This window comes from Elephantulus edwardii, unplaced genomic scaffold (assembly GCF_000299155.1).
Source record: "Elephantulus edwardii isolate Elephantulus edwardi_28Jun2011 unplaced genomic scaffold, EleEdw1.0 scaffold00279, whole genome shotgun sequence".
NCBI lineage: Eukaryota > Metazoa > Chordata > Mammalia > Macroscelidea > Macroscelididae > Elephantulus > Elephantulus edwardii.
In genome coordinates this window covers 941,654-955,760 of record NW_006400029.1, presented here as the reverse complement: position 1 = coordinate 955,760, position 14,107 = coordinate 941,654, and the positions used below count along the sequence as shown (strand labels likewise).

General features: G+C 39.3%; 1 protein-coding gene and 1 pseudogene across 1 annotated transcript in view; both read left to right on the top strand.

Annotated features, from left to right (window-relative positions):
* The window catches only part of LOC102846892 (disintegrin and metalloproteinase domain-containing protein 5-like), a 131,671-nt gene that overhangs the window by 101,291 nt on the left and 16,273 nt on the right, over nt 1–14,107 (top strand). Inside the window, exons 12-13 of the mRNA XM_006900304.1 lie at nt 156–344; nt 3,143–3,338. Of these exons, the coding sequence (XP_006900366.1) occupies nt 156–344; nt 3,143–3,338 (385 nt within the window). The remainder of the gene's footprint in view (nt 1–155; nt 345–3,142; nt 3,339–14,107) is intronic.
* Nucleotides 356–1,197, top strand: LOC102865365 (annotated as a pseudogene).

The window sequence follows — 14,107 nt, the reverse complement described above, 5'->3', positions numbered from 1 at the left end:
GTGTCAGAGGCAATGCGATTGGCACAGGATAGAGCAGGGTTTAGAGCTGCTGTACATAGGGTCGCTGTGAGTCACAAACGACTGGACGGCACATAACAACAACAACAACATAGGTAAAATATTGAACGATACATGAAGCGTTAAAAAAATGATAGAAGGGGCGCAGCCGACGTGACCGCCCGGCCCCGCCGGCCGCAGTCCGCTGTAGCGTGTGCCTCAGCTCGGTGGTTTCTCAGGCAGTTCAGCCGTCCACTGCCAGGCTGCGCGTTGCCTTAGCTGGGACGCGCCTCTGCGTTCCTCACCGCCTCTTCGCCCGTGGCCACCGTGCACCTTCCCGGGACACAGCACACACACCATGACGAAGAAAGACAAGAAGTCCTTCGACCAGAGCCTGGCCGAGTGGACGCTCTTCATTTATAACCCCAACACCGGACAGTTCCTAGGGCATACTGCCAAGAGTTGGGGTTTGATCTTGCTCTTCTACCTAGTCTTCTATGGCTTCTTGGCTGCTCTCTTCACATTCACAATATGGGTCATGCTCCAGACACTGAATGATGAAGTTCCCAAATACCGTGACCAGATTCCCAGTCCAGGACTTATGGTTTTTCCAAAACCAGTGAGCGCCTTGGAATATTCATTCAGTGTGTCTAATGCACAGTCCTATGAAGGATGCATTAAAGACCTTGACAGTTTTCTAAAGTCATATAGTCCAGAAGAACAGAAGAACCTCACAGTGTGTCCTGAAGGAATACTTTTTGAACAAAAGGGCCCTGTTTATTCTGCATGTCAGTTTCCTCTGGATTTACTTAAAGACTGCAGTGGCTTGATGGATCTTAACTATGCCTATTCCAAAGAAACCCTTGTGTTCTTGTGAAAATGAACCGAATAATTGGATTAAAGCCTAAAGGAGAACCGAAGATAGCATGTACGTCAAAGAATGAACAGATGGCACATGTATCAACATACCCTTCTGCGGGAAATATAGACTTAAATTTTTTTCCATATTATGGGAAAAAATTACATGTGGGGTGTCTGCAGCCAATTGTTGTCGTTCAGGCGTTCTCTGATCCTCTTAATGTTACCAAGAAAGAAGCCACATTTGACTGCAAGATAGAGGGAGCATCCAACCTGAAAAACGAGGATGATCGTGACAAATTTTTAGGACAGGTTACATTCAAAATCACAGTGAATGCATAGTCAGAGTAGGATGTCTGTACAGAGTAAATGTTGTGTTGTTTGTCCACACTTTGCATCAGCTGGACCTGCCATTCTAGAATTATGAGACCACCTCGGAGAAAGGTGGGTGGTACATGACACTGGGGTGACACCTTCATGTGCTTCCAGATCACACTGTTCAATGTCCTCTGAAATAACTACCTGTTGCCTCTGCTGCCCTTTGAACCAGTGTACAGATGCCATATTAGGGACAGGGAAATACCTGATCAAGATCAGTATGATGGGGGTCTTTTCCTCTTTTTGTGTGGTTTAACTGCCAAGTGTCTAAAGCTTAATGTACTGTGCTGTGTAAATATTGTATTGATTTAACAGTGGTTAACTGTTCTTTGATGCCAACACAATTTTTAGGGATAAAACGATAAAAGAAATGGTACTTGACCAACATCAAGTGACTTTATACCTGCAATCAGTGGGTGTGGTGTGTGGAGATCCCTGAACTGATGTGTGCATAAGGAGTGCAAAGAAAATAAAAGTGCGTTGGAAAGTGTTAAAAAAAAATCAGAACACCAAATAAAGAACTTCTTTTAATTAAAAAAAATTATAGAAGGAATATACAGAATCACTGTACCAAAAAGAATTGGCTGACACAGAGGAATTTAAGGAAGCAACATACGATCAAGGGGCAATGGTGATTTCTGCACTACCCACACAAGGGTCCATACAGCATTGTCCTGATTCCCATCAAAACTTAAAGGGGAAACTTCCACAATGTCTGGAACCTTGATATCCTGCAGATGAAGGAGAATAATCTCCTCAAATTCCTCAAATTTGGGCAGCAACAACTTTGACTTCCAAATGGAACAGTACAACCACAAAATGAAAAGTGATGGCATCTACATCATAAACCTGAAGAGGACCTGGGAGAAGCTTCTCTTGGCTATTCATGCCATTGTTGCCGTTGAAAATCAGCTGTTAGTGTCATGTCCTCCAGAAATACTGGCCAGAGAGCTATTCTGAAGTTTGTTGCTGCTACTGGAGCCACTCATATTTCTGGGAGCTTCACTCCTGGAACCTTCACTAACCAGATCCAGACAACCTTCTGGGAGCCTCATCTTCTGGTGGTTACTGACCACCAGTCTCTAACAGAAGCATCTTAGGTAACTTACCCACCATTGCCCTCTGTAACAGAGATTCTACACTGTGCTGTGTAGACATTGCTATCTCATGTGACAACAATGGAGGAAGCTCATTCCATGGGTCTGAATTATTTGAGGGAGGTGAATATTGAGAGTAGTGTAATAGTTATGATTATTATGAAACTCTATGTCATCAAGAACTTTAAAAGCTGGAACTTAGTCTCTATGGATTTGATAATGATGACAGTCAAGATGAACTGGGATGTCTAGTAAAGGTAGCAGATGTGGTATTAAAATGTTTCTTGGAAAAAATAGCTATACAGCAAGGAAACCTGGAAACAACAAGCTAAAGAATATCACCTGTAGAGATCAGAGCTATGAATTTTCACAGTTAGTTCTTGAATTATTTACATTGTGGTGCATGCAATAACTTTCTCCTGTGTTTTTTAAGCTTTATGCATATGTACTTTTTGTTAAATATGATGTGGATTTCTATTGTTTTAAATAACCAGTGATGCCTGTGTAAAGGAATAACTAGAGGCTGTCTACTACAGCATAACCATAGATGAGTTACAAGTAATTTCAATATTAATCCTTAGCTCTAATTTCTCTATTTCATTTCAATATAATTATTTTTGTATCTGGTTTTTATAAAAACATTATCTGTTCCTTTTTACACAGTAAATCCAATTAATTATATTTCTTTAAGTTAACAATGAAACTAAATTTTCTTACTACTGTTGGCAACTTAGAAAAAAACCCCAGAAAACTGAAACAAACCATAAAACAAGTATCACTGATGTTTGTTCTTTTATTCTTTTACCTCATAGTTTAAGACAGCTGGTGTACTTTGCAGAAAGGCATATGACGATTGTGATTTTCCTGAATTCTGTGATGGGACAAGTGGTGAATGTGTGCCTGACACCTATGTACGGGATGGACACCCTTGTGAATCGGGTGATGCGTACTGTTTTAAAGGAAAATGCCGATCATTTAACAGACAATGTAGAAATATATTTGGAGGAGGTAATGTCCATAAATTTCTTCTTAGTTTCTAAATTCTGATTATTAAGAAACTCTATTATTCAAATCTATATGGTAAGAATGTAGGCGTAATTTTTAAATGAGTGAAATTAGCCTTGTCTTAAAATCTAGTAGTGTTAAAGGAAACCACAACTCTTGTTTCTTAAAAAAACAAAACCAACTGAATTTATTTTAAATTATTCTTTGTTGTTTTGTTGTTGTTATGTGCCGTCGAGTCATTTGCGACTTGTAGCGACCCTATGTACAACAGCCCTAAACCATGCTATATCCTGTGCCAATCTCATTGCCTCTGTCACACCCATCTTGATTACCCCAGTCACTGAATCAATCTACCTCATAGAGGGTCTTCCCCTCCTGCGCTGTCCCCTCTACTCTACCCAGCATGATGTCCCTCTCTAAAGACCTGTCTCTCCTTACAACATGTCCAAAGTATGTCAGACGAAGCTCCAGAATCCTTGCCTCCAAGGAGCAGCCTGGTTTAACCCTCTCTAGGATGAATCTGTTTGTTTTCTTGGCAATCCACGGTACATTCAATACTCTTCTCCAGCACCACAGCTCAAAGGCATCAATTCTCATTCTATCCTCCCTAGTCATTGTCCAACTCTCTGATGCATAACAAGTGATTGCAAAAACCATGGCCTGTATCAGGCAGACCTTAGTCTCCAGAGAGACACCGTTGCTCTTGAGTACTTTAGAGAGGTCCCTAACCACAGACTTTCCCATTGCAATACGTTTTTTGATTTCTTGGCTACTGGTGCCAAGAGTGTTGACTGTGGAGCCGAGCAAATTGAAGCTGTGAACAATCTCAATCTCTTCACCATCCATCCTGATGCTACCGATTCATCCAGTGGTGAGAATTTTTGTCTTCTTGACATTGAGCCTCAATCCATATTGAAGGCTGCAGTCCTTGATCCTCTGCAGTAAGTGCATGAGGTCCTCCTCAGTTTCAGCGAGCAGGGTTGTGTCATCTGCATAATACAGATTGTTGATAGATCGTCCACCAATCCTAACGCCACGCTTCTCCTCATAGAGCCCAGTCTCTCAGATAATCTGTTCTGCATACAGATTGAAAAGGTATGGAGATAGGACACATCCCTGGTGTACACCCTTCCCAATTTTGAACCATGCAGTGTTGCCCTGCTCTGTTCTGACGACTGCCTCTTGGTCCAAGTATAGGTTTCGCATTAGCACAATAAATGTTCTGGGATTCCCATTCTTCTCAGAGTCAGCCACAGTTTGTTATGATCCACACTGTCAAATGCCTTTGCATAATCAAAGAAACACAGATAGACATTCTTCTGGTATTCTCTGCTTTCAGCTAAGATCCATCTAACATCCGCTAATATGTCCCTAGTACCACGACCCCTTCTAAACCCAGCCTGGACTTCTGGCAGTTCTCTGCTGATGTGCTGTTCAGTCGGTTTTGGATAATCTTCAGTAGAATCTTGCTTGCATTTGAAATCAATGACACTGTTCTGTAGTTTCCACACTCAGTTGGGTTGCCCTTATTTGGGATGGGAACAAATATAGACCTCTTCCAGTCAGTTGGCCAAGTGATTGTTCTCCATATTTCTTGGCACAACTTGGTGAGTACATCCACGGCAGCATCTGTTAGCTGAAATATTCTTTACTCAGTGGAATTTCAGCTTCTTACAAAATAATATAGAATTCAGGGTGCAAATGTTTTGTTTACACTTAAATGATTTGGCATGGCTCTGGTTAGAGGCAATACTGCTAATAAACTGATGAGTTTCCATGGAGGATCAGTTCCAAGGGGATTGCTCAGGAGTGAGGGCCTCAAGTCACAAAAGGCTTAGGTCTTCCTCTGCTAAGACTGAGATACCATCTCAGAGAGTAGGACAGGTTCAGTATCCTGGGGAGATTTAGATTCTAGCAAGGAATTAGAGTTTATGCTGAAGTGTGAAAAGCCATTTCAAAAGCAACCTCATATTGTCCATTTTCAAGTTTTAAGATTCAAGTTAAAACAACAACAACAAAGACTGAGTCATGATTTTGTATCAGAAGGTTGTAAAGATTAGCTGTGGACATAGATTCCATCCCAACTCCCAGCAATAGGACTTTTAAAATCAGATATATGGGTTATTAACTACTTGTATGAGGAGAAAGTAGAAATATTTAATAATAAATTAACTTTTAGAACAAATATTTAAGGTTTTAAATAATCAATTAAGCTTGTACTAGTTTCCATTGCAGTGATTTTTACTCACCTTGGTGCTGTATAGTTGTTGTTGTTGTTGTTGATGATGATGATGTTCTGTGCCGTCAAGTTGCCTGTGACTTATAGGAGGCCCTATGTACAATAGCTCTGAATTGTGATTTATCCTATGCAAGTCCCATTGTCTCTGACCTACTTATCATACATTTTAAACATCATTCCAATTAAAAGTTTAATGATACTTCAACTAATTTAGCTAAAGTCAAAGCTGATTTTGCTATAGGGTAAGAGATAAGTTCTAGCATGCAGTGAGTATTTGATCAGCCCTGGGAAATTGGGTTAATACCCCTAGAATTATTATTGACTGTATTAATCACAGCAGATTGTGGCTAACCTTGAGGAAAATGAGAATCCCAGAACACCTGATTTTACTCATGCGAAACCTACACTCAGATGAGGAAACAGTCCTCAGAACAGAGCAAGGAAACATTACACGGCTCAAAATCAGAAAAAGGTTACACCAGGGATGCATCCTGTCCCTTTTCAAACTTCATAGAGAACAGATCATTCAGGAGGCTGGGCTTTATGAGGATGAATGTGGCATCAGAATTCGAGGAAGACTCACCAACAACCTATGTGGTGTAGGTGAAACTGAGGAGGACCTGAAGCACTTGCTGCAGAAAGGCAAGAACTGTAATCTTCAATATGTGTTCAGGCTTATCATCAAGAACGCTAAGATTCTCACCACTAAGCCAGTTGGTGGCATCATGCAAGATGGAGAAGAGATTGAGGTTGTTAACAATTATAGCTTATTTGGCTACACAATCAACACTGTATGCACTAACAGTCAGGAAATCAAGACAAGCTACCCTGAGAAAATCTGCTGTCAGGGATCTTTTCAGAGTACTGAGAAGCAACGATGTCAGTCTAGAAACTAAGATGTACCTGATCCAGGTCATGGTCTCCAAAATTACTTGCTATGCATAAGAGAGCTAGACAATGACTAAGGATGACAGAAGAATTTATGCCTTTGTGTTGTGGTGCTGGAGAAGAGTATTGAACGTACCATGGAACACCAGAAGAATAAATAGGTATGTGTTGAAGGGGATGAAACCAATTCCCCTTGGAGGCTAGGATTTTGAAGCTCTGGCTCACATACTTTGGGCATATGGCCAGGGGGGACCAGTCCTTGGAGAAGACATCATGCTCAGAAGGATGGAGGGATAGTGCTGGGGAGGAACACCCTGGATGAGATGAATCGATACAGTAACTAGGGCATTGGGGGTAGGTGTGTCGGGGTCAGTGAGACTGGCTCAGGACAGGACAAATTTCAGAGCTGTTGTACTTAGGGTTTCTTGTGGCAGGTGACTCAACAGCACATAGCAACATTAACAGTAACAACAACCACAAAATAGAGAGGTCTGGTAGCTTAATGAGTAAGGAGTTGTGCTGTCTACCCAAAGGCAAGCAGTTTGAATCCACTAGATGCTCTGTGGAAGAATGACAGGCAATCTCTTCCCATGCAATTATAGCCTCTGAAAGCCCAATGTAGGTTCATCTATGATTTAGTTCCTACTTAATGACTGTGAGTTGTTTTGTTGGGTTGTTAGCCTTAGACTATGACTTGAACCTTACCGAATATATAGAAATAGATATATTTTTTTTATAATCTGGAAGATACAGTAAAGGTTATTGGCAGGAATTTAATTGTTTTTGAAATCATTTTTGGAGCTACTTTGTGGTACATACATACAGTTAATGTATTCTGCTGCTAAGGAGAAGGTTGTCAGTTTGAATCTACAAAAAGGCTCCTTGGAAGAAATGTCTGACAACTTCTGAAGCAATCAGTCTTCTGAAAAATCATCCTGGATTCCAAGATGGCAGCAGCCAAGAGAGCAGTGTGAAGAGCCAGATGAGCAGCAAGCTGCATAGAGACAGGCCATAAGAGAGACCTTCAGGCCACACAGAGACCTACAGACATGGCACAATGTGGACCATAGGCATTTGAATTAGAACTTTTGGTGGGACAATTAGTTTTGGACATACAGGAACATAGAGCTATGCTGCAGGTCCCTCTGCAGGCCCAACCAAAGCCAGAAGCCACCAGCCAAGCTGCTGTGGGACCCATCTGCCAGGAGAAAGGTTAGTGGGAAATTGACTGAGTTCTTTTAAGCCCCACTAAGAGGGAGTGGGTCTCTTGGAATTTATCTGAGTGTTCTTGTGTCCTTGCCTACAGCCCACGAACAGGCAGGCCAGTTGGAAATTGACTGGGTTTTTTTTTTCTTTTCGGCATGGCCGATTGCTTGGGAGAGCACCCAAGAGCACGCATGCTGGTGAGAATTTGGCTGAGTTCTCTTGGGCACCGCTGACTGCCCAGGAATGGGTGGGGTGGTGGGAATTTATTTGAATTTTCTTTGGCACCATCGACAACCTGGAAGAATGCCCAAGAACAAGAGGGCTGAGAGAATTTGACTGAACTTTGGTGGACACCACAGTCCAACTAGGGGCGAGTGGGTCATCATGAATTTGACTGAGTCTTCTTTGGTCCAGCTGGACCCAGGGCCATGTTGGGGCAGGGGCCACTGTTCAAGAGCACCTGGATAAGGACTACTTGGCAGGGACAGCTGAGTGAGAGCCACTGGGTGGGAGAGGGGCAGCTGGAATTTGAGTAGGAATGACACTCATGAGCACATCAGGACAGCTGAGATCTGAATGAGGTCCCGCAAGTGGTTGACCCACCCATGTGGTCATGCTGCCCCCCATGCCTTCCCCATCCCCCATTTGGCTCCACACCTGTGCCTAAATATCCAGTCAACCTACTTGTCTTTGATCCAGAACACCTTAATATGACTTACCTAAAAGAGGCTGCTCTCACAGGCCCTGAACTGAACATTCCCTTAAGTGAGAAGTTCAGAGAAAAACACAAGTAAGGTAGATGATCAACTGATTTCTAGAGCATTGTCTTTAGATCAAGACCATATCAATATTTTGAAGAAAGCAAGCTATTTATCTCACAAGCTACCCAAGCACAAAGCAAGATGTCACCCCCAAAAGGTGACTCAGTATCAATGGATTTCCTGAAGCCAGAAAGTCTAATGGAACTTTCTGATGCAGAATTTAAAAGAGCAATGATTGAATATTTTCAATAGATGAAAGAGAAACTTGAAGAATTACAGGATACTACAAGCAAAAATCAGGAGGACCTTAAAAAAACAATGCAGATAAAACAAACGAGGCATTAGCGGCACTGGTAAAATAAGAAACTATGATCAAAACATGAGGTCCAAAGTTTCAGATGCTGTCAACATGATGGAGGGACACATGAGCAGCATTGAAGAGTTGAGACACAGAACCAGTGAAATGGAAGATAGAATTGTCTCCACTGATCTACTGGAGAGAAAAGCAGAATAAAAAAGGCAGAAAAAAGGGTGAAACCCTAAGAATAATATGGGACACCATCAAGAGAAATAACATGTGCATCATTGGAATCCCAGAATAGGAAGAAGCAAGTAAAGGCACCGAAAAAAGTTGTGGAAGAATTACTAGAGGAAAACTTCCCAGGCATTATGAAGAATGAGAGACTATATATTCAAGCAGCTGAGCAAACACCCTATAGAACAGACCCCCTAAAAAACATGCATGCATATCATAGTTAAATTTATCAGAACCAAAGATATGGAGAGAAATCTCAAAGCAATGTGGGAGAAACATAGAGTATTCTATACGGGATAGCATAAGACTAAGTGCCAATTTCTCAGCAGAAACCATACATGCAAAAGACAGTGGAAAGACATATATCAAACACTCAAAAAAAGGCAACTGTCAACCAAAAATACTGTACCCAGAAAAATTATCTATCAAATATAAAGGAGAGATAAACATATTCCCAGAAAAACAGATAAGGAAGGTCACTACATAATGCTTAAAGTGTAAATAGAACAAGAGGACATAACAATAATAAAAATTTATGCACCAAATGAAAGATCTGAAAAATACATAAAACAAACATTAATAACACTGAAAAAGGAAAGAGGAAACTCTACTACAGTTGGAGACTTCCATAAACACCTTTAAAGAAAAGATAGAACTATGAGAGAAAAAAAAATTTTAAAAAATGCTCGAAAATTCAACCACACAATAAACCAACTCGACTTCATAGATATTTATAGGCTAATGCACGCCCCCCCCCCCAATCACAGTATACCTTCTCCAATGTGCATGGAACATTCTCCAGAATATAGCACATTTTAGGTCACTAAGCATCATAAATTTAAAAAAAATACAAATAATGCAAAGTATTTACTCAGACCACAATGATACAAAATTAGTAATTAAGAATAAGAGGCTAAAGGATAATAAAACATATGTTTGGAAGCTGAACAACACCTTGCTTTAACATGAATGGGTACAAGAAGAAATAAAAATTGAAATTAAAAAGTTTCTTGAAAGAAATGACTATGAAAACACCACTTACCATAACCTCTGGGATACAGTCAAAGCAGTAATAAGAGGTCAATTTATAGCAATAAGGAGACATATTAAAAGACAGGAAAAAATGACCATTGACTCTTTAACCCAACATCTCCAGCAAACTGAAAAAGAAGAGCAAGAAAACCCAACAGCCTCTTAAAAAACCTGAAAAATTAGAGCAGAAAGAAATGAAATAGAAAACCAAAAAGCAATTGAAACCATCAACAAAACAGGGAATTGGTTTTTTGAAAGGGTCAATAAAATCAACCAACCACTAGCAAAACTAACAAAGGAAAAGAAGAAAAAAAAATACAAATAATTGGAATAAGAGATGAAATGAGCAATGACACAACAGAACCAACTAAAATAAACAGACTAACATTTTAATATTATAAAAAATTATACTCAAATAAATATTAAAACCTGCAGGAAATGGATGAATACTTAGAAATTCGCAACCCATCTAAACTGACAACAACCAAAATTGAACACCTCAACAAAAGAAGACACATTACAAAAAAAGAATTTGAAAAGGTAATAAACAAATTCCAGCCAAAAAAAATCCTGGACCAGATGACTTTACAAATGTATTTTATCAAAACATTCAGAGAAGAATTTTTGCCAATCCTAAATAAACTATTTCAGGAAATAGAAAAGGTGAAATTCTCCCAGATTCATTCTAAGAGACAAACATATCCTTGATAAAAAAGCCAGGTAAAGACACCACTAAAACAGAAAACCATAGGCCAATATATTCATGAACATAGATGGAAAAATCCTGGTCAATAGACTTCAAAGACACATCAAAAAAATAACTCACCATGACCAAGCAGGATTTAACAGCTATGCAAAAAGAAAAACAATCAACGTAATTCATCACATTAACAAAGCAAAGAGCAAGAACCACATGATCCTATTAATTGATGTAGAAAATGCCTCTGATGAAATCCAACACCCTTTCCTGATAAAACACTTAACAATATAAGATTAGAGGGGAAATTCTTCAACATAGTAAAAAAGTATCAACATAGTAAAAAGTATATACTTAAACCCAAGAGCCAACATTGTTCTCAATGGAGAGAGATTAAAGGTATTCCCCTTGAGAACCGGAACTAGGCAAAGATACCCACCATCACCTCTCCTATTCAATATGGTATTGAAAGTCTTAGCAATAGCAATAGGCAAGAGAAGGAAATAAGAGGTGTCAAAATTGGCAAAGAGGAGGTAAAATTATCTCTCTAAGCAGATAATACGATAGTATACTTAGAAAATCCTAAAGACTCAGCAAGAAAACTAGTGGACAAAATTGACCAATTCAGCAAAGTGGCAGGATGCAAGATCAACATACAAAAATCAATTAGATTTCACTACAGTGACAAAGAAAATAACAGAACTGGAGCTGAGAAAAACAATACCTTTCACAATAGCGCATCACAAGATTAAATACTTAGGTGTAAACCTAGCTAGAAACACAAAGGATCTATTCAAAGAAAACTACTAACTGTTATTACAATAAACAAAAAGAGACCTGGAGAAGTGGAAGAATATCCCTTGCTCCTAGATAAGAAGACTAAATATTGTGAAAATGACAATACTACCAAAGACAATTTACACGTTTAATGCAATCCCAATACAAATACCAATTCCATTCTTCAAGGAGGTGGAAAAGGCAATCTCTAATTTTATTTGGAATGGAAAGACACCTCGAATAGGCAAAACACTTCTTAAAAAGAGAAAAAAGGTAGGAGGCATCTCACTCCCTGATTTCAAATCCTACTACACTGCTGTGGTGGTCATGACAGTGTGGTACTGGTACAATGACAGACATATAGATAAATGGAATAAAATAGAGAATCCAGAAATCAGCCCATTTACCCATGGCCAACTGATTATTGACAAGGAGATGAAATCAGTTAAGTGGGGAAATGACAGCTTTTTTAACAAATGGAGCTGGCAATATTGGAAAGCTATCTGCAGAAAACTCAAGCAAGATCCACACCTCACTCTATATACAAAAACCAATTCAAAGTGTATTATGGACCTAGGACTAAAACCAAGGACTATAAACTTCATTAAAGAAAAGCTTGGAAGAACTCTAAAAGTCCTAATTCAAAACATAAACAGTCTTCCAAACATCCTAGAAAATCTCCAACCAGGAGAGGATAAAATAGATGAATGGGACCTTCTTAGAATAAAATCCCTATGCACATCCAAAAACTTCTCTAACAGGGTAAAAAAGGAAGCCCCAGATTGGGAAATAAATATTTGGTAATGACATGCTAGACAAGGGACTTATATCTAGAATTTATAAAATACTCAAACACCACATCAAGATAGAGGGAAATAGCCCAATTGAAAAATGGGCACAGGATATGAACAGACACTTCACCAAAGAAGACATTCAGATGACCAACAAGCCCATGAAAAAATTGTCAAAATCCTAGCTCTAAGATAAATGCGTATCAAAACAACTATATCATCTCACTCCAGTAAGAATAGCATGATTTAACAGAAAAGCAAACATCAAATGCTAGCAAGGTTGTCGAGAAACTGGAACTCTTATTCACTTTTGGACATGAGAGTGTAAACTGGTGCAATTTCTATGGAAGGCTATATGGCATTTCCTCAAAAAGTTGCATATATAAATACCATTTGATCCAGCAATTCCACTACTGGGAATTTATCCTAAAGAAGCCATAACTGCCACCCAAGCAGATAAATGCACACCCATGTTTATTGCAGCTTTGTTCGCAATAGCAAAGAGCTGGAAATAACCCAAGTGCCCATCAACAAATGAATGTAGAAAGAAACTCTAGAATATTCACCCAATGGAATACTATGCAGCATTGAAAAACAAGGAACTCGTAAAATAAAAGTGGGTGACCCTGGAGGACATTATGCTGAGTGAACTATCTCAGTCACAAAAGGACAAATATTGCATAGGGCCACTGTTGTAAAATGGGACTGACATCAGGGTTGAGGAAATACAGAGAAGGAAAGGACGAATCATGGATACTGCAGTGGAAGAGATTAGGGAGAGAACTGTTTCAATGAGATATATGATTGGGTATTATTGTCATGACAGGAGTCCAGAATGAAGGCTGCTCAGTGGAGGGGACTTGCATAACAATGAAAAAGTTTTTCTTTTACTTTTCAAGGAGAATATTGAATTGGGTAGGAGGGGTGGGCAGGGAGGAAAGTGCAACAAGCAATGAATGGAAACCCTAAGTCTCTGTACGCTTTTATTAAAAATAATTTTTTAAAAATAGTCCTATTGAATGTAATTGGACTGTGACATATATGAGATTGCTATTCATTGGAATCAACATGATGGACCTGATCTTTTGTTTTAAGTTGCCATTTACTTTTTATTTCAACAAGAATTATTTGGCAGTATTTAAGTTCCTCACACAACACATTATTATTATTCTAAATCCTCATTGCCATCAAATTGAAACCAACTAATAGCTGAATCTCCAGTAGTCTTTGCAGTGATTGTAAATAGCATCAGAGGAGATTGCCCATCTTCCTTCTGATGCATCTATGGTGATATTGAACCTTCCAAGCGGTGCTATCTTGGCAATGAAACTCCCTACTGACTCTGCCACTCGAGCTCCCTAAAATGACACAAGAAGTGGGAAACAAATGGCTGTATATTTTTACTCATATAATGTACACACATATTAAACTATGTATCCATACATAGTGTGCATAGCACTTCAGAAACTAGTAAGAAACCAAGCTTGAAAAAAAATTCTAAAATATATGCCTAAATTGGTGCAAAAATGAAGTGTCTATGCACCCATTCATTCCAAGATATACTCTTATTAGTCTTTTAGTAAGTTAGTTTGTTGTTGTTGATTGCCTTCGAGTCTAGCAAGACTAATAGGCACCCTATGAATAGAAGTCGCTGATTAGTGTTCAAGGCCTCAAACCTGTTCCTGAGATGATTCTGAAATTCAGGTGGTATGAAATCAAAGTCATATTTTGGCTTCTGTGGATTTGGTTTAATTTTCTTCAGCTTCATCTTGAACTTGCATATGAGTAATTGGTGTTCTGTTCCACAATCAGCCCCCGGCCTAGTTTTCACAGCTGATATTGAGCT